This window comes from Leptidea sinapis, chromosome 42 (genome assembly GCF_905404315.1).
Source record: "Leptidea sinapis chromosome 42, ilLepSina1.1, whole genome shotgun sequence".
NCBI lineage: Eukaryota > Metazoa > Arthropoda > Insecta > Lepidoptera > Pieridae > Leptidea > Leptidea sinapis.
Window position 1 is genome coordinate 1,410,733 of NC_066306.1, and position 26,286 is coordinate 1,437,018.

Sequence of the window (26,286 nt, forward strand, 5' to 3'; positions counted from 1 at the left end):
TATTAATAATAAAATACTTATAGCGGTTTCTTTTAGGTTGATTAGGATTACTTTTGTTTAACACCTATATCACCATATTGTATGGTTTTAGGAGCATTGATTGATTATCAGATACAATATTATTAATGAAAATTTCTATAAAGCGTATGTGTGTATGTATTTTATTTTAGAAGTGTGTATGTAAACCAAAACAAAATCAAATCAAATGAATGTAAAAAAGTTACTAAAGTTACAACTTCAAATAAAAAAAAAGAAAAGAAGATTTCAAAGAAGGTCTTCGGTTAACTCGCGAAAATAAATCATGATATAAGACTTTAAGAGAAACAACTAAATATTACAGTTTTATCTTATTTCTTGTGACTAAATCACTGAAATATCGCATAAAAAAAGACTTAGGAAAAACTCAGACTATAAGCCGAACGACAAGGAGATCAACAATTCCTTGCGTCAAAACAATAGATTTTGTTCGACGTTTAAAATTCCCGTGTAATATACTGTCTTCTGTCACCCATAGCTGTCAGGCATCTAAAAATACGTTCCGTCTCTCATACCAAATAAGTTTGCAAGTCGCCTTTTGCATAAATCATTCATTGATTTCCATTTATATCAATACGTGGGTAACACTGAAACTGCTTAGAACTGGCCAGTTAGAAACATTGCTAATGAAAACTTTTTTTGAATTTCAATTTTAGAACCTTTTGTAACCCTGATCTATGTCATTTGTTTTTGTAAATTTGCGGCAAATCTAAAACTCTTGTTACACGTGAAAATGAACCTAACGCGAGAAAATTTTCGGTCAATGATTTATTATTACGTTCGTTGTGGGCTTACTCAACAACAAAGCTGTGATAGGCTGCGATTAGCATTTCTTTATGAAGCCTCATCCCATGCCAATATTTACAATTAGTTTAAAGAGTTTAAGCGTGGACGTAGCAATCTCAATGATGATCCGCATTAGGGACGTCCTTTAACAGCGACTACTGAAGATAAGAGTATCAATCGCTGTTTGCCTGTTGTCTTGGAATAAATTCGACAGCAGCGCCCTCGAAGCAGGATCCTCCTTCACCACGACAATGCTTCAGCGCACTCCGCAAAACGGACTGTTGAATATTTGACTACGGCAGGTGTCGAGATAATGAGTCATCCACCATACAGTCCTGACCTGGCGCCCTGCGACTTTTATTTATTCCCAAGAACTAAAGATAAAATTCGAGGTATTCGCTTTACGAACCCTGAAGATGCGGTGAAAGCGTACGAAAATGCCATACAAGAGACTCTCCCTCTGCTTTTCTCAGTGGTTCCATCGAATGCGACAATATGTAGAGAGGTATGGAGATTATTTCGAAAAACAATAAAAGTATTGGCAACTTTCTACATTAAGCCGTTTTTCATTTTCCAAACATTTTCCGTGTTACCTAGGTAAAACTAATAATCATATTAGTTTGGGATACTGTTATAATTCAGTATACATTATACAGTAAAAGTTTGTTTAATAATAATTGAAAATGTACTGTGTATATAATGTAACGTGATCTTAAGCTTTCTATACCACATTCTACTTCTTCAACTAACAATAACAAATTGTTTAGATTTAAAGAGGACATCTCAGGTCAATTTCGCAAAATGCAATTATTGGGGCTGAGCAGGTTAACAACTGTGAAGTAGATTCTGAAGGCGGAGCTACAACCTGAGAGTTGAACAAGACATACCAAGATTTATGAACCATGTGTCACCCTAACAGTCGGCTCAGTACGGGTCACCTGTTGTTAAGTGGTCATCGCCACCCACATTCTCTTGCAACGCCAGAGGAATCACAGGTGCGTTGCCAGCCTTGAAGGAAGGTGTACGCGCTTTTTTTGAATGTGTATCGTCCAAAATGCCCATGTCGTATCGTCCCGGAAACACCGCACAAGGAAGTTCATTCCACAGCTCGCTAAGAACGCTCGGATGGAACCCGATAGGTCGTGGGTTAGAGTCCCAAATCGCTTATTAATATTGGTTACAAATTTGATTTGCATAATTAATCCCAGAAGTGAGATATATCACTTTTAAAATATCAAATTAAACTACATTAACGCCTATTTAAATCTTCGTAGCAAAGATTTGTTCAGCAATATTTGCCCTACGATGCCTACCTGCTGTATGTCTTCATTATATGTCAGTACATTGATCTGAATGCATTTGTACAAAGTTTGATGATAATCTATTGAGTTGTTAAAACGAAACCATCACAAATAAGCACAAAACTTACTTTACAGGACAGTGTAATTGAGCTCATAAATCACACCTAATAATTCTATATAGTATAATCCTTAGAACATTTTTACGTCTAGATAGAGCCTCTTGCTTGTAGACATCCGATGAAAACATGCCAGGTTTATTACTTTAGTGTGCGTGACAAGCTACGTCTTACACTCACGATTTGTATGTCACATATGTGAAAGCGTGCCTGCAATGCTCAAAATACAGACTTACTATCAATCTAAATTTTTTCGACGTTTTTACAGCTGTCACAGTTTATCTAAATGTATAGATCATCTAAATTCTTAGGTATAAACTTATTTAAATCAAATCAAATTATCTTTATTTCTATGATAAGGTAACATGGTGTTTTTACTTATAATTTAAATGTTATAATGTTATAATCCTAAATACAATATTCAACTAAGTATACCAACAACTGTGGTTATCTTGTGCATGCTATAGCTTGGTTTGTCAAGCTCACTTAAATTTATTTAATGTTTATTTTTTACTAATTACTGTCAGCGACATCGTTCGCGTGATTATATGTAGGCTATAATATGTTGTTGTAGCCGACCTATATATAATATGTTTTAATATTATATAAAGGTTGGCTTCAAAATAATAAAATGTAGCCTATGTCCTAATCCAAAGTATAAGCCATCATTTCTTCAATTTACAGTTTAATTGGTTCAGCCGTTTTGCCGTGAAAGATTAACAAATATCCAAACTTACAACTTTATTTATTTATATCTAGGAATATCAACAGCTATTTACACAAAATCCTAGGCTATGTAAATAAAAATACAATAAACAGCTTAGAGATAATTACAGATATTCACTTATAGTAAGTAGTAAGGTTTACTCTCTACGAAATATTTGATATTTATAAGGCTTTTTAACTCTGAACATTATTCATATATATCCAATATAACCTAGCACCTTATAAACTAATTTGTTATGTATATTATAGGTATAGTAGAATACACATTGATTGAAAAGAGTGGCCGTTGAGTTTCTTGTATGTTCTTTTACTTTTTCCTAACACATGGTGAAATATTTATGCAGTTATAACTTTAGTTGGGACGTCCTTCAAATCACCACGACATTTTTTTTATGACAATAAGGGATGAGACGAGCAGTACATTCAGCTGATGGTAATTGATACGCCCTGCATTACAATAAAGTACCGCTCAGGATTGATGCTCGTCACCTTGAGACATAAGATGTTAAGTCTTATTTGCCCAGTCATTTCACTAGCTACAGCCCCCTTCAGACCAAGACACAATAATGCTTCCACAATACTGCTTCACGGCAGAAATAATCGCCGTTGTGGTACCCATAATCTAGCTGGCATCCTGAGCAAAGGAGCCTCCCACAACTACTTTCAGAAAAAGGCGCAGTAGTGGTACCAGTGCAAAGATTCTCCCATTGGTGTAAGTTATATATATAATATTATCTTATGAGTACTACACGGTCACGTAAGGTATCTCTGGACCTCGCTGGAACGTGAAGACCCCTCCCGTGCCTCTTTGACCCCCTCGCACTCATCCTGTTGCGTCAGTACCGTTTGCAGTTTTATTACCGTAAGGGCCTCCTTCCCACAAGCACACAGCCGGTCCGAGGTTCGAGTCTCCATAGGAGACGCCCCGCGACTGTTGTTGCGTAGTCTTTGCGGCCTCCACGACCCACGTCCTATGTCGCTGTAAAAGCCTTCAGGGCCAACAGCATAGAGGAGGTTTTTAGCCGGTATGGGAGACACTCGAGTCCGACATATTACGCCCCGTTCCGGGGCGTAAATACGTAACTGTATTTTACTCCTCTCGAAAAAAAAAAAATACCGTTAGGTGTGTGTCCATTACCGTTGTGTCCTGAATTTTCTTTCTATCACTGCTTTGTTTTTGATGTTTTCATTGTTACGTTTGACTTTTGTTGTTAATAGTTCTGTCGTTTCTCTGTCGCTTTAATAGTACTGCGAGAAAAATAAATACCATTCTTACTTAACCCAGATTCTTTAATTGATTTTTCATCATTAAAATAATAATAATTAATGACTCCAAAATCAAACCCACATGCACACACAAACTCACACACACACACACACACACTGTTTTCAGACTTGTTTTCACTGTGCGATAATTGTAAAATTGGGTTTTAAATCATTTCTGTTTATTTCTATCTAATAAATAATATGTATTTGCTAAGGAAGTTGCGAGATATTCCCAATACAAGTGTCCTAAGACCACTTACTGGCAAGTCTCAACCACTAAAAATGTATATGTAATGTTTGAAATAAACGAAATTAATTAATTAATTAATAATCAGCATCACAACACAACAACTTTACATCAATCTGTAATACTGAAAAAATATATAGTTGCTTATAATAATATATTATGTAATAATTAAGAATAATATCCTAGTGATGCTTGTTTTGCACACCGTAACAAAGCGACGATGTGACGTCATCGACAACAGGTCTAAAAATAATGTATCCGGATAGTAAGGATTAGTTTAAACTTTAAACATTTCAATTATAACTGCAATCATTTAAGTGAAATAGTATTTATTCTAATCTATTGCCTTGACTGTTAGGTAATCTCACGTTTGCGTCTACAATACTATATATATATATATATATAAAAAAAATGAATTGCTGTTCGTTAGTGTCGCTAAAACTCGAGAATGGCTGGCCCGATTTGGCAAATTTTGGTCTTAAATTAATTGTGGAAGTCCAGGGAAGGTTTAAAAGGTGAATAAAAACAACGATTGATTTTCCTTTGATGTGTCCCCCGTCGTTCAGAAATCAAATAAAAATAATAATTTAAAAATGAATAGGTAACTAATCAGAATTTTTATATCTTTCTAACATTCTCAGGAGGTAAAAAATAAACTTAATTTTAGGTAACTATAGTTGGTGGATTACTTACAGTTGTTGACAATCTATCAAATTATTTTTATGTAAATTGATAAAGTATGGCGATGTCTTCATCTATACTATAATATTATACAGAGGAAAGATTTGATTGTTTGTTTGTTTGTATTGAATAGGCTCCGCAACTACTGAACCAATTTGAATAATTCTTTCACTATTGGGAAGCTACATTATCCCCGGCTGATATAGGGTACATTACATTTTCAAAAAAATTAGGGATCCCTACTCATAGTCCAATAATGTAACCAAAGATGTAAAAATATGTACGCGAACGACGTCGCGGGGTACCAGCTAGTTTAATATAAAGTTAATATAGTTTTACGAAATAAAGATCTTTATAAGTTCTTATTCATGTGTTGTGTACGGACGATGTTGCGGGTATTAGCTAGTAATAAATAAATATTAATAAATTAAGGGGGCGTCCATAAATTACGTGAGGTGTTTTTTGAATTTTCTGTATCTCCCTCCCTCCCTGGTGAGATGTTGTGAGATTTAATTCAACCCCCTGCCCCATCCCCCAATCTCACGTGAGATTTTTGAGTGTGTGTTTCTTACGTAAACGCGTTGGATTGTTATTGTAAAAAGAAAAAAACATTGCTTCGTGCTTTTACATATTTACGACTAGTTAAGACTAGTAATCAATATTGCTGAGAGTTTAATGTGTAATAAAAATTTAACAATACAAATCGTAACTGCTGTGATTAAAAAAAGAATATCTACTCTAATTCAGTCCATGGAGCATCATGCGCGGTCTCAAGAGAGACTATTGGAACCAACATGATGAAAATAATATAATTTCTTTTTGTTTCAATCAGAAAAAAATAGCGTGATATTTGCCGAGCCCCCCCCCCATCTCTCTCTCTCTCCAACGTAAGATTAGATGAGATTTGCCTCGACCCCCTCCCCCCCTTAAACATCTCACGTAATTTATGGACGCCCCTTAACCTTATATTCAGGTTATATATACGTCAGATACTTGCCTGACCAGTTTACACAAGATGTGATTTTGAACTCGCAAACATGTTGACGTTGCAGTCCATTTTATGTTGTATCGTAGTGATTTTGTTATTGACATTGTACTATTTCATCCAGAGACAATATTCCTTTTGGAGAACTCAAGGAGTTGTCTATGAAAGACCATGGTTCCCTTTTGGAAATTTGGGCTTTCTAATGCGGAAGAGTTTTCCCGAATTCTTCCACGAGCTAAGTATAAAGTACAAATGTGATTACGTCGGTATATTTATGGGATGGAAACCCACTTTAGTGATACAGTCACCGGAGTTAGCTCAGCAGATTTTGGTGCAGGATTATCACTACTTTCGGGACAGGCATTTATATAGTGGTTATTCCGACCCAATAGGCGCTTACAACTTATTCACATTGAAGGTAAGTAATTTTTAATTAATATGGCTTGTTGAAGTATTTTTTAATAGTTGTCATAAATTTAAATCAGTAATTGATTCAAAATATTTGTTTTCATTTAGCTCAAAAATGTCAAAATACATTTTATTACAATTTACAACTACTATGGAAAAGGTTTAGCTTTAAGAGGATTCTATTGGACAATAAACGAAAATTCTTCCATTTTAAAACTTTAAATAAAAATGAAGTACATGAGATTTTTTTTTCAAAACACTGAAGCAGGATTTTTAAATTTACTATATTTTTTCGCGGTGACAAAATTTTCTGAATGTGACTCTATTATAAGTTTTTATGTCGAGTCAGCTCTTTTCTGAATTATTTTGGAATAAGATTTACGTCATTGCAAAGGAAATTTTACTTTCGTTTGCCCTTGTTTGTCCCACCTATTCTAGGACATTCAGTATATAACAAATATTCTTAAAAAGTTGAAAGACAAGAAGATTTAATTGATACCATTAAATATATATCTACATTAATTAAAGCCGTGTTATTAATAAATAATTGAATTGTTATTGAATATTAACGAATATGGCTGTATGAGCTCGGACCTTTTGCCTGTCCGATGGACGAAGAAAAATTAACGAATGTCGCAAACGTCAGGCTGAGAACTTTTATTTATTACAAAGTAGTCATTAATTAACAAATACACTTGGAGATTTTCAGAAAATATTACTGAGCAATTTGAAACAATTATTATTTAAACCATTAAATTATAATGGTTAAAAATTGTTTCAATTGACATTTTTCTGTGCTACCCCCAAGTACACCTAAAGAAGGTTTACTTCAAAAATAAACAACAAAAAGTAATAAATTTATTCACAATATAACTAACTGCTTAATTGCTCAGTGCCACGCGCTGAAATGAAACGAAATTTTATTTTTGTTTAGCCTAAATCCTCTTAATAAGAACTAGAAACAAAACCCTTTTAGATCAATATTTATAAATAAATTACAATTTATGTGAAGCGAAAATACGCCATCTTCATGACTGACACGAGTAACCCTCGACAAACCCCCTTATTCATAATGGTCCGCTTACTTTAAACAGCCTCTAAGGAGTGTTTTTTCTCATTCTGAGTTAGGTCAATAGAAGAAGACAGAGTGCGAATTAGCAATGCTTTAAGTTAGCAGACTATTATGAATAAGGGGGAAAGTCTATTAAATTCTAATACTGTATTGAATTAGTCCTAATCTAAGCGCTTTTGAATCGTCACTGTAAATATTTATTTTCAATTACTGATACTATCAAATGTTCGGAAAAAGTAGGGCTCATGGCCACTGTTTTCAATAAATTAGAGTATTTTATTACGTCTGTAATATACATAACAAAATAGTTTGTAAGAAGTTGTTGAACACTGCCAGGTATATTAAGATTGTATTGTATTTTTTTATGGAAAAGGAGGACAAACGAGCGTACGAGTCACTCGGGGTTAAGTGATCACCGCCGCCCACATTCTGTTTAGCAACACCAGAGGAATCACAGGAGCGTTGCGGCCTTTAAGTAAGGTGTACGCGCTTTTTTTGAAAATTCCCATGTCCTATCGTCCCGGAAACACCGCACAAGGAAGCTCATTCCAAAACATTGTAGTACGTGGAAGAAAGCTTCTGAAGCAGATGGTGGGGATGATATCCTAATTTGTAGCGTGTCGTGCGAAGGCAGAATTCGGCGGCAGGAATCAGGTCAAACAGCTCTTCGGAAAATTCCAAGCCCAAACATGGAAAATAGAATCCAGGATACAAAATTCCTTGAAAGTGTTCCGATGCCCACCTTCCGGCTTCCGTCAGGATTTTGAATTTGAAATATAGTTGCTTAATTATCTCGAGTGAAATATTTACCTTTACAGGTCTGCTAGTCATTTGTAATGTTCATCATCAGGTACACTTCATCAAGGTATGCTTTCTGCTTACAAATTATTGTTTGTGGTTGAAAAAAACCAAGAAGACTCTTTAATTGTGAGGAGTTCTCGCAATTTCTCAAAGATTCCATGATCATATCTGAATTTTTTTACAAAAACACCTATGCGGTGGAGATATGAGCTGACAAACATAATAAAACAATTGAATTTACGACCTCATCCATTTTTGAAGTCGGTTGATAATCTAATCATTTAAGTTCATAATAAATCTAAATTCAATATAGAATTTTAAATCACTTATTGAATTAAAAAAAACTACGAAAATATATGCCACATACCTAAAAATAGCAGGCGCAAGAAACTCGACGCGGTCTTCTTTTTTAAATAATTTTTTGTTACGCTTGCTAATTTAATAGGCTGTGGGAGATCGCTCCATTGCCAATCTGTGGCCTCATAAGAGTCGTTATGTTATGCAAAACGTGATAGTAACCTTTAAAACATAAACGTATTTAACAATTCTGTAGAATTTCGTATTACATTTGTTTTAAACATTTTCTGAGATCTTGTTGTAAAAGCATAAACATCGCTCCACAAAAACTAATTCGACTTAGCCGACTTTGGCATTATAATTTTATGTGTGTTCCCGGTGTTAATATTATGGTTATGACAGTTTCTAGCAAATTCACTTATGTGCCTATGTACATGTATAACATTGTCAAGAATATATTGAGAAGCAACAGTCAAGATGTTAATTTCTTGAAATTTTATTCTCAATGATTCTTTAGGACCTAGGTTCTAAATAGCACGAATAGCATACATTTTCTGGAATATTCTAAAAGCTTAATATTATAACATCGTTCAACAAAAGACATACTAATTCAATACCAAAAGTAAAACATAATAATGCAAAAAAAATTGTAGCTGTAATTGTTATTGATGCTTGCGAATGATTCAATAATTGCGAAAACAGGTTTACAATTTACAATTTATTTGTAGATTATAAGACTGACTGACGATATGACCCTGACAGCCGTTAAGACTTGTGAGCAATGCTTATGATCAATAGATTCAAGGTTCTAGCCTTCTACAAAAAAAATTAGATAAAAAAACTAAATGAGGAGTGTGAGAATGAAACTTTGTAAGCATTACAATTATATGCATTGATTTTATATATTATATTTAGCATTAGGATACAATGAACTGTTTTAGTAAAGGATCCGAATAAGAGACTAGCTTCACCCATCTTATAGTTTATTTTAGTTTATTTCTCTGCAACATTTTGAAGTTTGACGTAATTTACGGTGATGGAATTCGGCTCTTAGCACTGCACGTGATAAATACGGTAAAGATGCAGAGATAACCCACATCTCTACGAAATACTTTATAATTTATTCGAGTGGGAAATGTTTATTTGGAAAAAGTTGTTTATTTTATATTTTTAAATTATACGAAAAAGAAAAACGGAGACATATAAACATTTGGAAACGAGTAAACTACAAATTGCGCGAACGAGTAGTTATAACAGCATTAGAATATCTGTGGTGGTACTTTATTAGCATCTGTGAGCACCATTCCACGCGAGCCCGCTTCTGCTCCGCTGTCAATTCATGAGGGAGCCAACAACAACAAAATTTCCGTTAAGAAGGTTGCAAAAATATAACATTCGAAATTCAAATAGTTCCGATTAGCTAGAAGTGCAAAACTTTTAGTGTGCCCCATGTACCAAGACTAACGGTAGCATTTCCGCGTTGGATAGCTAGGTTGCTCTGTTGACCAAAATAGCTGCCAACTGGTTTCCAGTAGCCCTATTGACTAGAGAGTAAATATTTTACATAATGCCTTTAATTATTTACAGTGTATGCGAATTGATGTACCTATTTACCGCACTCGATACTATTTTTGAATTTTTTTCTTATGATTAATCACTTCTTTTTCTTTTTTTAAACTTGCATATAATAAATATATATAGTTGATTTGAGAATCTGCTTTTTTTTGAGATTAGTTTGAAAATGAAATATATTTTTTACTATTATTATAACGTACAACGATATTGTATGTGGACTTCCTAATACTGTGTTTCAACCAGTTGGATGATTAAAACAAATCAAACAACAGCAGGTTTCATTGTGGAATACTATGTAATTACTTAAAAAAAATATTGCTTGAAATATTAGGTTGGTCAATATGAAAACTCAAGACTTTTTTTCCAATTTTAATTAATATTAAATTACAGTTTGTGCCATTTTGTTCAATTTACTATTAGCCATATTGTTGTTAATGATACTATCCCGTTGCTGTAGAAATTTTAGGACTTTAATCAAAACTCGTTTGGCAGTCCCCTCTTGATGTTGCCGAAAGAGTTGTAAAAAAAACTGAAACAGGATAGAAAACTGGCAAGGTCAGGACTGCATGGCGGATGCCATAGAATAGAATGGCTATTCCATTTTAGAAATATATTTATTAAACATAGGGACTGATAATATCATAACATATTGCAACAACAATTGGTAAACGTCATTAAGCTACTTTAGTTCGTAAAGGGACTTTGACATGGAGAAAAGAACTGAAAAGAAACTCCCAGCCCATCTTTTAAATCATATAAAAACTAAGCTTTATTGATATAATATTATAAAATTTTAATTGGCCTGCACAAAGACCACGCATCATTATCCTCTACATAATCTACTATACTATTTAACACCTCCCAGCCAAACTGTCTTAATTTTTTGGTAGCAAAAGATGTGTGTAGTCTAACATCATCTTGATAAAATACCACGCCCTTTCTATTTATCAATTCCTTTACCAATTCTTGCTTTAATCTCATCAGTTGTTGTCAGTACAGATCCAAACCGATGGTTCTACCAGGCGGTAAAAGCTTATAATTATTAATGCACTTCTAATCCCACCATATACATAGCATGGGTTTTACCTAATCTGAAGCCTGGCCTATCTTTATCGGACGTTTTTGTTATTCCAGATCCATTTTTCATCATCAATTATCAATATCTCAATCAGACAATACTGTTTTTGGTCAACTGCCAGTTCTTTAGCTATTTCGTAACAACTGATATGCCGATCTTGCTAAACCTTTTAAAAATTACGCCCTTAGATGATTTATACGTCTGGATAGAGTCTTTTGTGTCACTCTTATTGATACTGCATTAGGTCCTTAAATGTCTCAAATTATTTTCGCGGCTCAAGTTACATTTTTTATTTTTTGTAAAAATTCTATAAAATATGTCTACATGAGGTTCACTCATTTTGACGGGAGGAAACATTTACACTAATTTGTCTTTGTACTGTTATCAAAACTAACCAGATTTTATTACTTACAAGTTTATACGTTGTAGTTAGTATACATAGTACAAAATCGTATTTTGATTAAGATTATTTGTTCTAATAGTTACAGCTATAAAATAATCGTTATTTCATAAAAAAAAAATACTTTCAGGGTCAGCTTTGGAGGGACATGAGGAATGAATTAACACCAATATTCACATCTTCAAAGCTCAGATCTATTACTGAATGGTGTAACTTGAGCGCTACGGAACTGGTCATGAAAATACAAAGGGATCACATTGAAGGCAATAAGGCTGTGAACACAAGAGTAATAAATTACAATTTTATTTTTAATTAATTGATATCATTAACGAAATAATTTTGGAACAAAGTATTGTAACTTTCGTTGGTATACATACACAATTTAGACGATAACTTTTTTTTATGAAAATAAGGGACGAGACGAGCAGGACGTTCAGCTCATGCTAATTGATACGCCCTGTATCTATTATATTCTCTATAGCTATCCATAATTACAACATGTTCTTATTTTTTTTTAAATAAACAGAAAAATTTACCAGAGTACCATTTTGCAGTAATTTTTGTAATAGACCTCAGGCGCGGTCCGAATTTTTTTGCAGCAATAGGACTGGGCTTATAGCATCGTTGGGCCCTTTTAAGTGGCCCCGCAAATATTTTAAGCATTGTATCGACCTGGTAATACTGCCCAAGAAAGCTCATTATGGTTGCCCGTACAAAAAAGTTTTTTGTGGGGTAACACCACACATCTAGATTAGTTTCTGGCGTGTCGTTTGGTGGTGGTTCTCAACATTAAGGTTGAAATCTATAGAGTTTACTTAGATTTTGCCTCAGACTTGACTTAAGCAATAATTAGCTTAGTGTAAGCTTAGCGGATGACCTTAAAAACGAAATAATCTTTTAATATATAAAGAAATATCATCCGACATCTAAAAGTATGCTAACATAGCCCAATGCAAAAGTTATGTTATATTAATACACAAATAAAATTTTAAAACAAATGTAACATTCAAAAGACAAACTAACTCGAATTAGCCGAGTAGTAGGCATAATATGTTTATGTTTGTTCCTGGTGTTAACATTATGGCAGTTTCTAGAAAATTCCCTTATGTGCCTATGTATAAAATCAAAATAACTTTATTCATGTAGTTCACGGAAATGACACTTATGAATGTCAAAAAAATATTTCTCTTATTGAATCTACCGCTACTTCGTAAAGGGCTTACAAATCATTTCAATTACAATATAATATGTAAAATGATGCAACAAACATACTCAAACGTAAATAGTCAATGTCTTACACGAGTAAGTCAAAAAAGTAAATGTAAATTAATACAAATGTTATTGAGTACAGTAGCTGCATCATCCACATACACCGTAAATAAATAAAGGTATTCTGTGAGCATTTTATAACCGATTATAAATAACACATACATACATACATATATATATATACACACATACATAACATTTTCAAGAATATATTGAGGGGCAACAGTTAAAATGAATATCATCAGAATAAATGTTTTCATGTTCGTATATGGTTACTAGTTGAAACTCAATTTCAGGAGCTATTCGCAATGTACATATCAGATAATATAGCATTCACAGTGTTTGGAATCAGAGAAAGCGCTCTGAACGGTGAAGACTCTCCAATGTGGCAGCTGACCCAGCATATAGTAACCTGGAATTTTTGGAGAGGATTAGAATTCTTCTTGATCTTCTTTCTACCAGGCATTGCTTCCCTTTTCAGGTATCTCATAATCACAGCGTAATGCAATAATATCTTGCTAAAAGTGAAAATCTTTAGTTCTTCGAAACAAGGACTTTACCACAGGTAGAAATGGAATTTGACCGACGAAAACGTCACGCAAGAAAAAATAAGAGAATGCTTTTTGGCTCGAATGATTTACTAATAAACTAAATAGTTTGATTTTATTCATTACTTTGTATTTTTACATTGAAAATAAATTATACAAATACAAATTCACTATTAAGAATTGTATTGTCAAAATTTCTGTCTGTGTAAATGTCCTATGTCTGCTATGCTTACACGTCGTGCGCGTCCGCAGTCGATACCTGCACAGCTGTTTTGGCGCCAAACCCGAAGCGGCCACTTGAGACGATATAGGCACTTGTGTTTACATTAGCCGAGCTATCATTATGCGGTTTATGTTACGGATTGCAAGATAAACAAGCTTGGTTATTGCAAACAAAAAACGTGATTTGTGATAGATTCGTGCTGTGATATCGCCGCACTTTCAGAGTTGTACGAGAAATTGTGACTATTTTGCTAAACGCGTCAAAATTAAAATACTCAATTGAATTATTGTTGTATGATACTTTGTATAGTGGACTCGTTATAATATGATCTTATGATTTCTTAATTTTTTTTTTTTTTAAATTTCACATAATAATGTTCCCTTAATGCTAAACAAAAATGGCCGCCGCCAGCTGAATTCAAATAAATTTTAATATATTTTGTCTTGAAAGCGTTGCGTTTTGTTTTATGGCAAAAAATTCTCTCCGGTGTTTTTGTCTAGGGATACGTAGATATTGGCAACTTTTGACAGGCAGTCTTGCTATGTCCACTGTAGCATAGGAGCATAGAAACGCGTTCCGTGTACTCTTCTAATACACGGGAGCTTATGAGAGCTACCCAAGAGCGGCTTGCACGATTTTTTATCATCAATATATTTTTTAAATATGACATTTCTTATTGAGAATATTTAAAATATTCGTCGATTTATAAGTGAGCCCAAAAATTGCGTTAAAACATCAATTCTTTCAGATTAAAAGTATTCTCCGAACAAGGTTCTCAATATATAAAGAAGATGTTTTGGAATGTAGTAGACGAGAGAAGAAGAAGAGGCTTTAAGGATAGCAAGGATTTGGTCAATATTTTACTTCAATTGAGAGGAAAGTACAATGATGAATCAAATCCAGGTATGTTCAACTCCAATTTATTTAATTCGTAGATTGAAAATATTATTTAAGAATTGGATTTCCAATTAATAATATTCTCATACATACTCATAGTTTTAGCATTTCATACATTTATAAATTTTACTGATCGAAATGATGTTATAGCAGAAATAATAAGACAATTGCTTTGGTTCTACAATAGCATTATTAATTTTAATGACAAATTACACTATTTTGGACATTATTAACGGCCATAATTGTATGTATTCCGGTACGACCTTTTGTACAACGTAAAACTCGAATGAATTTAAGTATGTACAAGTATTTTGATATTTATATGTAGATAATTTGTTAATAAGAAATAGTATAAATTTATTCAAACAAAACAAAACAAATCTGATAACTATATTTACAATACTATGACCACATAAAATTAAAAATATCATTACGTGTTAGCGTACCTAAAATACTGGCAGCATTTCTGCGTTGGATAGCTAGAATAATCCGTTGACCGAGATAGCTGCCAGCGCTTGGGTTTCCAGTTTCCTTATTGAGGCGCGAAGATAGTATTTTGAACATTCTTCGCGCCTCTGGGCCCCACATGCCAAGTGTCTCGACACCAAAGAGCACAAAGATATATGACTCACTGAGACCAATACACATATTTGCGACGCTTGCCGGCTTCGGCAGTCGAAGCAGCAGCCCCAGCGCCAACTGAAGTAACTTGGACATGAAAAGGAGCCAGAGTGTCGACGCAAGTCGCGTCCCACACCAGCGCCCTTCCCCGTGCCCAAGCCACTAGCGTCATTCCATCAGGACGCTTGCCATCGCGGCGGATAATACCATTTGGCTCTAAAACAGCTGGTATATTAAGAGCGGCAAATGCCCTGCGGATGACTTCATTAATGCTGGCGTGACGACTGATACGGCCTGCCGATTTTAGTTAGAATAACCCGTGGTGCCCAAGAGCATCTACCTGAACGCCACATCTACATTAATGTGGTTCATTCAATTTTATACCTAGCCGGAGTGATACGCATATTGACAGTGTCAATTTGTCAAGTAGCGTTCCAATCGGCGCAGAAGGCAAAAGCCCGACTCATTTTGTGTCACGGCCAAAAGACGAGCACGCTCTGTTATGTCAGTAGATGAGATCAAAAGATCATCAAAGGCTGACTTACAAAGAAGTGCGTCCCATGCTTTTTGACACTTTAAATCGTCTGGAAAATATAGAATATTTGCAATATTTAGCCAAGCATTGTTAGCTTCGTTCAAATATGCGATCTCTGAGTTACCTGGTACATGATTTACAATTCTAGTAACCAAAGGCTGCGCACTATGAACTGAAGATAGAAAAGCTAGTAAGGCAACGCCCGAAACTTTGCGAGTACCCAAACCATCAAACCGTATCGGTAAAGAGGCTTGAGACCATGCACGATCTGTAAACGCGCTAATAATAATAATAATTAATTAATAACTGGATAAAGGGTCAGTTACAGAAAGCAGCTGTTCGTCGTTCGTTCGCAGCATCATCGTGCGGAAGTTCCTCAGTCTGTCGCCCTAACTACCGCCGGAATTATTGTGAACCAACGCCGGCGGGACTCTATTTTCTATATTTATATTTGTAATATTGTTTTTTATAAATATATTATATATATAAATGTAGAAAATAAGATGAAATTGTAATAAAGAGAATAATAATTAATTAATTAATTATATAATAAGAAATTATTAATATTAAATTAATCAAATATGTATGGTAGTTGGTTGGTATCGTTAAATTATTCATTTTTTTTAAATTAGAATTTGCAGATGATCTGATGATAGCACAAGCAGCTGTTTTCATCTTGGGTGCGGTAGATACGTCATCGACTGTACTTAGTTATTGTTTGCATGAACTGTCACATCATCCAGATGTTCAGGTATATTAAGAAATCAAAAAATATTTTATAGTTTTTTTTTATGGAATAGGAGGACAAACGTTTAGTTGCAGAAGTAATAAGAAAAAAAATTAATTTGGAGCTTTAATTTGGAACCAGTGAGAGGCTCCTTTGCACAGATTACCGTCTAGATTACCACTAGGGTACCACGAGGGTGCCTATTTCTGCCGTGAAGCAGTAATGTATAAACATTATTGTGTTTCGGTCTGAAGGGCGCCGTAGCTAGTGAAATTATTGGGCAAATTATACTTAACATCTTGTCTCAAGGTGACAAGCGCATATTTAGTGCCGCTCAGAATACTTGGGATTTTCAAGAGTCCTGAGTGGCACTGCATTGTAATGGGCAAGGCGTATTAGTTACCATTAACTAAACGTCCTGCTCGTCTCGTCCCTTATTTTCATAAAAAATCCCACTAAACAACGAAGTACAAAACAAAAAATAATGGTCAAATTAAATAAACATAAGACATAATAAGAACTTCACTACAGCCGCATCTTGATGGCTTGAAGTACCTACTGGTTGATAAATTACGAGTTGTCATTGATTTTTGAGATATGACGTTATAAACACCACTAAACAGAAATTTTTAGTAATCTGCGTTCTTTCCTATTTTAATGTTGAAATAAAGTTTGATTTTAAAAATATTAATTGTGTACCGATATTATATATGTATAATATCGAAAGAGGGATCCAAAAACTCAATAGTTCTTCTTTTTTGTGATAATATATATAATTATATATACCACAGGCAGTTTATCCTATCGCCTATAAGATGAACTGGCTTGGCTTAGGAAAAACTAGTTGATACACCCTACCCATTACAATGCAGTACCGCTCAGGATTCTTGAAAAAGCCAATAATTCTGAGCGGCACTACAATTGCGCCCGTCACCTTGAGACATAAGATGTTAAGTCTCATTTGCCCAGTTATTTCACTAGCTACGGTGCCCTTAAGGCCGAAACTCAGTAATGTTTACACATTACTGCTTCACGGCAGAAATAGGAGTAGTTGTGGTACCCATAATCTAGCCGGCATCCTGTGCAAAGCAACCTCCCACTGTTAAATACTATATTGATACCATAGTGATATATACATTCCTTAGGATGATAAATCACGATATATTCCGATGTTTGAGTGGGATTTAAGTAACTACTTTACTTTTTCCTTATTTAAGATAACAAATAATATAACACCAAAAGCCAATAGAATGAATCAAATGTTATGTAATATTTACTAGCAATTTGTTCTGTTTTAGGAGAAATTGTTTAGAGAAATAGAAGCAGCAATGCACAAGAAACAAGAGAAAGTTTTAGATTACGTTGCTTTATTGGAACTGAAATATCTGACGGCATGTATAAATGGTATGCTGCTAAAGCTTAGTCCTACATTTCCAAATTTTCAAGCAACTATTAATAGTATTATCAATTATACATTCAGCAATCATTTACTTTTCTGACGATTTTCCCTTTTATATCATTCATTGCTTCGCGCTTAAGTTATATAATTAAGTATGCTTCTACATTATTGAAACACAATACAGTATTGTAAGTTGTCTATGTTCGGAGATACAATCTCGATAAATAGCTTAATAATAATATAATAAATTTATTTATTTCAGGCAGCATTGCCCATATATTGTTAGTATTAACTTATTCTAGGATTAGTAATTTAGTAGCTTAAAATCTCATTTTTCTCTCCGGAATGAAAACATTGTATCGGAGTTTAACAAAACATTATGAATCAATGAATAAGGTGGCAAAAGATTACACCTACGGCTAAAATAAGGTGTATCTGAAAACCTATTCTATGTTACTAATAAACGCGAAGTAAAGTTATTCCAAATTTAAAACTTTTTGTCTTCATCTTACCTTTGTCATTACATAATTACATGATAGAGAAATGTAATTTTAAACTTGGAGAAACTTTAAATTGCGTCTAATAAGACAGATTCAGTATATTAATTGTTTGAACTTATTAAGCAACAAAAAAAAAAAGATATTTTCGAATTGAAGATAGACGAGTATCACCTGATAGAAAGTGGTCATTATTGCCCATAATCTCTCGCAACAGCAGAGGAAGATCTTTGTCGGCCTTTGAGAAAGTTCACGAGCTTTATGTGAAGGTTGGGTGCCTCGAGAATCGTCATGTTTATGTATCAAATTAGTAGAAATAGAAAATGTTTTAATTATATTTAACTATATATATGAAACTATTTAACTTATAAATACTTATTGTAACGTTATAGAAACTATGCGCAAAGACACTCCAATTGCAGAATTGGATAGAATATGCATTGAAGATTACAAATTAAATGATGATCTAGTCATTACAAAAGGAACGCCCGTTTTGGTAAATACCTTGGCTATCCACCACAATGAGAAATATTATCCTGAGCCAAATGAATGGAGACCAGAAAGATTTTATGGCAAAGTTCACTCTAATCAACATTTTTTGGCATTTGGAGATGGACAGAGGAATTGTATTGGTGCGTTCTCTGTCTATAACTTGAGATTCTTGGAGTTTCGATTGTAATGTGATGTATTTTTCAATCTTTTTAAATTTCAGGTAAACGTTACGCTTACATGCAGATGCGTGCAGCTTTGGTGCAGATAATTTATAATTATAAAGTGTTGCCTGGGATGCCATATGAAGTGAAGTCTCACCCATATAGTATTACCCTAGCCCCGTATAACGGGGGTATTGTTAAATTTGTGTTGCGTTCAGAAAATTAAAGTATTTAAACGATATGTGTTTTTTTTTGGATAATCTTATTGTATTATTTTAGTGAGTGTTTGACAGCTGAATTCTAGTCCAATTATGATCACAATTATCCTGAAATCGAGATCGAAGAAAATCGAGAAAGCAAGCGTTTGTCGCTCTGAATAATACTCTGACAGATAATGCTCTGACAGTTTGCTTCAATCACAAAATGACAGATTCAAATCCAAACTTCTTCCATGAAAAAATTATGTACAAGTAGTATTGTGCTCCAATTTAAAACTCTAACGAGGCTTAACATCTCATGTCTCAAAGTGATCTGGGAGCCAGTGTTCTGTGATTGGCTAAATCATTTGGCGTTGCGTAGAGACGTCGCTTCATTGTGTGCCTTCTACCGCATTTATCACGGGGAGTGCTCCGAAGAGCTGGGTAACCTGATTCCTTCCGCCGAATTCCACCTTCGCACTACACGCCACAAATTAGGATATCATCCCCACCATCTGGATGTGAGGCGTTCCTACACAGTACGGTTTTCAAAGCACGTTATTACACGTTAGTACAACAAAGCTGTGGAATAAGCTTCTATATACGGTTTTTCCAGAACGGTATGATATGGATATCTTCAAAAAAAATGCGTAAACACAACAAGGCTGGCAACGCTCCTGTGATCCCACTGGTGTTGCAAGGGAATGTGAACGGCGGTGATCACTTAACTTCAAGTTACTCTCACACTCTCTTCAATTTTGGCAGTTCATTTATAGAATCCTAGGCGGTTTTGCATTGCAATGGGCAGGGCGTCAACATAAGGTCATCTTCTTTAGTTTCATTCGTTAATTTAGTTGTGTATAGATTAAAATTACTCATAGTGGTTACTAACCAATATTCAATAAAGCCTTCATTCATATTTCTCACCTCACCGTCATGTACGTATAAACTGCACTGCAGTACTGTGACGCAATGCACGGTATAAACTCGGTTTTCAATGGCCACTCATCTAGTTTTAGCTTTCACAAAACTCAAACGTTCAATTTAATATGCTTACATTATTTATTCAACACTTTTGCTTGCGATAAATCTTTTGAAAGCGTTAATGTGCCTCTTAGAAGTGCGGTACTAAGAAGTTGTAATGATGAGTGGAATATTGTGCAAACTTTAATTGAAACAATTTTACATCTGAGCTTTATGATCAAGTTTTAAGGTTGAAGCTGTCATTTGACATAAATAAAAAAAAATTACGCGAGTTTATTACAAAAATCATAATATAATGTACAATGCTGAAACTGTAAATACGTAGGTAAAACTGTAAATGTTTAGAAAATGAAAAACGGCTTAATGTTGAAAGTTGCCAATACTTTTATTGTTTTACGAAGTAATCTCCGTTCCTCTCTACACATCGTCGCATTCGATGGAACCACTTAGAAAAAGAGTGGGCCCATTCTCCCTTATGGGTCTCTTCTATGGCATTTTCGTATGCTTTCACATTATCTTCAAGGCTTGTAAAGCGAATACCTCGAATTTTATCTTTAGTTCTTGGGAACAATAAAAATAGCAGGGCGCCAGGTCAGGACTGTATGGCGAATGACTCATTATCTCGACACCTGCCATAGTCAAATATTCATCAGTCCGTTTTGCGGAGTGCGCTGAAGCATTGTCGTGGTGAAGGAGGATCCTGCTTCGAGGGCGCTGCTGACGAATTTTTCCAAGACAACAGGCAAACAGCGAGTGACATACCAATCTGCAGTAACTGTCCTTCCATTTTCTAACACAACTGTCGCGAAATGACGTTTCCAACCAAAGAATTAGGCAATCATCTTTTTTTTCCTTGACTTCTTCCTTTCTTTACCTTAGTTGGCCGATCCTCGAAAGGAAACACCACTGAGCTGATTGTCTTTTGGTATCGGGTTCGTAGCAATATATCCATCTTTCATCACCTGTGACGATGTCAAATACAGCATTTGAGTCACCGCCTTTGAACTAACCTAACATTTGGCGACACCAGTTCATGCGAAGGTGTTTCTGGTCGTCGGTTAAAATATTGGGAATCCATCTGGTACAAAGCTTCCTGACGCCTAAATTTTCGTGTAATATTCCTTGAACTTGACTCAAACCAATGCCTAGGCTTGCCCGTATCTGCTGATAGGTCACTCTCTTATCTTCCTCTATCATGCGTCGCACAGCACTGATGTTATCTTCAGTAGTCGCTGTTAAAGGACGTCCCTCACGCGGATAATCATTGAGACTGCTACGTCCACGTTTAAACCCGTTAAACGAATTGTAAATAGTGGCACGAGATGGGGCTTCATTAAGAAATGCTAATCGCAGCTATATAGCTTTGTTATTGAGTAAGCCCACAACGAAAGTTATAATAAATCATTACACATTACGGTACATTTTAACGTGTAAGAAGAGTTTTAGATTTGCCGACAATTCACAAAAATAAATGACAAATGAATGCAATATACTACATTAGGTTACCAAAGAGTTCTTAAATTGAAATTCAAAAAAAGTTTTCATTACCAGTGTTCCTAACTGGCCAGTTCTCAACATTTTCAAGTTTTACCCACATAAAGATTAGAAAGAGTTTCTTCCGAAGTGGTGCTAATATCTTTAACATCCATATGTGTCATTTTGATCGTATCGATTGAATCATGTTTCTTTTTTTTCGCTTTAATTGATGCACGTATCAGAACAATACAAAAACCTGTAAAAATATTAATTTAAGAGTATATGTAATAAAGCAGTTCCTAATAAATACACAAATATATAAAATGATTAAAAAATGGTAAGGTCTTAAGACTGCCATTTTATATGTGATAGAGGAAACTGTAACCGAATGATATGATTGCTATTTGATACAATATGTCAGGTTGTTCACTGTAACTCGTCTGTGATGACGTTAAAGGTAATGAATCCGAAACTAATATTATTCTCGTAAACATTATTATACGTTTCAAATACAAGGTATATGTGTGTGGGAAGGCGCTAGCAGGACAGTCAGGGTTAGCACTCTGAGTAATTAATTGAATCATAATAGTTTTATTATAAAAAGATTTTGTTTCAATTCGCTTCTTAATTGAATATAAATTACACAAATTAAATTTAATAACAAAATTTATGATATAAAATCTATTCACTCTATATATGATATGAGACCACCAAACAGTTTCCAATACCTTTTTATCATCATCAGCCATTGCATTTTTCCCATACGGTTATCGTAAAGGATCCACATCGCATGTCACAATTCAGACCGATATTCCTTCATTTCTGGAACGAACAGGCAACACAAGTTTCAACACGCGTTTCTCTCTGCAGATCAGTCTATGACTGACTTGAAACCATGAGGCACCCACTTTTCATATTTTTTTATTTTATTGATTTGACGCAAATGATTCAATATTGTTGGGAAGGGTAACGTTAATAGTTAACGTTACCCTTCCCTGCTTCGCTGCTTATTCCTGGGTAGTTTGGCTCGGATCGACTTCCACCATTTCATTCAATTCATTGTTATTCACTAATTTGGAATCTAAGTGGGCGGTCTTCCACGTGGTTCGTTCTTCAGGTAAACGTTTCCTTCACGAAAGCGTTTAAACCAAAATCGCACGGTCCGTTCATTAGCAGTCCCCTCTCCAAACGCAACATTGATATTGCGAGCTGTTTCTGCCGCGTTAGTTTCGAGTTGGAACTCGTATTCAAAAATCACTCGAATTTTCTAAGAATCCAGCTTTCTTGGCTTAGCTGAATAAAAAAAAACTGAAAGTCGATAATCGAATGTAGCACATTTTTTAAGAGAAGCTACATAGGTACCATGTGAAAAAAGTTTCACTCAAAAATCTCAAACCATGAAGGTTCTATGTCAATTCGAAGTACCTATTACAATAAAACGGCAATATCACACTTTAACCCAAGTTTACCCCTATTATTTGATCGCCTTCAAGAGGTGTCACTTTCGTTCTCCTAAAATAAACCTTGACTTAAGAATTTCATACTTATCTATGACAATTATTTGATACAATCTATTTGCTTATGACACAAAAAACTCAGTTTACGTAAACGCACTTTAAAATATTATTGCAGGTGAAATCACTGTCTTTTATCGAGATCAAGACTGACACTTGAAATACTTTTTAATAAAATTGAGTTTTATTTAACTGAGATTGAATTGTTATTGGTGGAATCGGGGCTTAGCTGTCTACCTTTTTGCTCTTAATAGTGATTTTCATTATTATAACACTAGAAATAAGGGATTGCTTGTAACTAATTCTAGTAGGCTTCATAAGATACATAATAGCTTTAAGGGTAAATGTATACACTTCTATAATAATGTCCCAGCCACTGTTTAGGCATTATCTTTAAATAAATTTAAATGATTTATAAAAAAAATGGATCTGTCGTAAATCCACTCCGTAACTCCACTGCTGAATATCTAAATGATCGGACAGCATGGGACAAGATTGTGATTATTTTATAGCGATAGAAATGACTGTACAATATTGTATAATTTTATTGAAAAGAGCGCAAGAAAAAATGCTGGGAGAGTTTCTTGCGCCGCTTCTTCTCTCTCAGAGCGCCATTTGTTTTCGAAGCGGTAGTAGAATCTAGTAGTTATTAGAAATGACATCAAAAAGAATTCTAAAGGAATCAATTATGAGAAAAAAATGCCTTTTATGCCTTTGCAGTAATGACAGTTAAAATTAATCCAATCTAAATACAGACAAAATACTTGTGGCGAGTGAGCAGTAACTTTAATAAAATTGATAAGCGAGTCGACTTAGATCTATTCTGTACAAGCGTAGCATAGGCCAGGCACATGTTGCGTAACGAATTCTTTGACTATATTGTTAGAGCACACGCATGCTATAAGCAGGGGCGTGCATATCATATAGGCAATTAGGCAGTGCCTACCTTGTTATGAACCTAAATAAATATTGTGTTAAAGTTAATTTAGTTTAATTTGGTTCCGTTATTTTATAACCTAACTTCTATTGAACCCCCACTCATAATATTTCCAAAATACCTACGGTAAACAATCTCCAGGCTCAACTTTATTTTATGAAATGCTCACATAATGCCTCTATTTATTTACGGTATGTTTGGATTGATGCATCTACTATACTCAATAACTCTTGTGTTTATAAGTATTAATTTACTTTTTTTTTTCTTTTTTTGACTTACTCATGTAAGCCTTTAAGTTTTTGACATTTGAATATTTTTGTTGCGTCACTTTGCATATATTGTAATTGAAATGATTTGTAAAACAACTAAAATGTAAATCTTGAATTAAAAGAGTGGCACTGAGTTTCTTGCTACTTCTTCTCATTAGCTCAACCCTTTACGAAGTAGCGGTAAATTCAATAAGAAACAATATTTTTATATATTTTTTTGACATTCATAAGTGTCATTTCTGTGACCTACATGAATAAAGTGTTTTTGAATTTGAATTTGAATTTGAACTACAACTAGTTAGATCTACAGTGCCTACCTAGCTAGAAAACCAATGCACGCCCCTGCTATAAGTATGTAAGTATGATATAAGTATATCTACCACTATCATTGACAGTATTAACTTATGTGTTCGTAACTATTTTACAATATTTTGCTAACCGTGAGGACTTTTAATTGGCTTTTTGTCACTATTAGATTTTATTTAAAACTAGCTGACCCGGCAGACTTCGTACTGCCTCAATCGGTAAATAAAAGACTTTATAATATTCTGTATAAAAAAAATTATGTGGTGTCGTGGGACACCAGGTAGGAACGAAGTTCCTTCGGCTAATGTAGAATCGACACAAATTGCAAAAAAAAACGTTCTAATATTGCTATAATCGTTATCATATATTAATATAATAATATTGATAATATATACACTACTCGCTTGTGTATGCGACTGTCGCGACTGCGCACGTCTCATTTAACGGTTTTATTCCACGCACTTTTCCACGCACTTTTTTCCACGGATTTTTTGTTACGGTTTTACTATCACATTTTTTTCAGTTCGGTCGCGCAGCAAAATCCCTATCCCCTCCAAGCCTGCCGTAAGGAACTTCGTTCCAATAAAATGAAATGCTTGGTTTGAATGAAATTTTATTATTATTTTCGATTAATTACTCATGATGTTGCAAACTTACAAAGAGTTTTTCTGAAATACTAGCTATTTGTAAGGTTTCAATTTGATATTGACAGACACACACAGTTATGATACAGTCAGTTAATCAATTTAAAGCGTTCTGATAAACTACAATTATTGTTTTGTTTTGTTGTGCGGTTAGGTTCAGAAATTTTATTTTTCGACAAAACTAAAGAATTATCAATCTATATATAGTTTGTTGTCAAATGACACATAATATTGTTTGCGTTCAGAAAATTAATTTGTGACAAACTTAAAATTTGTCAATCTACACAAAAATAATTTGATAGATAGTTAATCTACCTACTGTAGTTACCTAAAATTAAGTTTAATTTTACCTACTGAGAAAGATAGAAAGATATAAAAATTCATTTAAAACTAATATATAACATATATTCTATTATTATATGATAGTTATTCATTTTAAACTATTATTTTAATTTGATTTCTGAACGACGGGGGACACATCAAAAGGAAAATGAAAATTGTGGTTTTCATTTAATTCCGAGTATTTTCATATTAATTCAGTGTATTATAGTTGATCATAAGAAACGCAATCCAAGTACAATAGACTTTGGCGTCCCCCAAGGAAGTTATTTAGGCCCCACGTTATTCCTTTTGTATATAAATGACATCAAAACTAAAGTATCTAGCTCTGACGTCATCTGTTATGCCGATGATACAGCTCTTTTATTTTACGGGAAAAACTGGGATACTGCACTACACAGCGGAACAAGGAATGAGGAATATTGCAACATGGCTACAAAATAATCTTCTAACCTTAAATCTCACTAAAACACAGT

The 26,286-nt window shown here is 34.2% G+C and overlaps 2 protein-coding genes across 2 annotated transcripts in view; one reads left to right on the forward strand and one right to left on the reverse strand.

Annotated features, from left to right (window-relative positions):
- The window catches only part of LOC126976699 (uncharacterized), a 78,683-nt gene that overhangs the window by 47,924 nt on the left and 4,473 nt on the right, over positions 1–26,286 (reverse strand). The gene's annotated exons all lie outside the window — the stretch shown is intronic.
- Positions 6,170–19,383, forward strand: LOC126976688 (cytochrome P450 6k1-like). Its single transcript, XM_050825187.1, has 8 exons — positions 6,170–6,562; positions 11,906–12,061; positions 13,341–13,525; positions 14,564–14,718; positions 16,501–16,619; positions 17,894–17,999; positions 18,884–19,123; positions 19,204–19,383. Exons 1-8 carry the CDS (start codon positions 6,197–6,199, stop codon positions 19,368–19,370), a joined length of 1,494 nt encoding a protein of 497 aa, XP_050681144.1. The 5' UTR covers positions 6,170–6,196; the 3' UTR covers positions 19,371–19,383.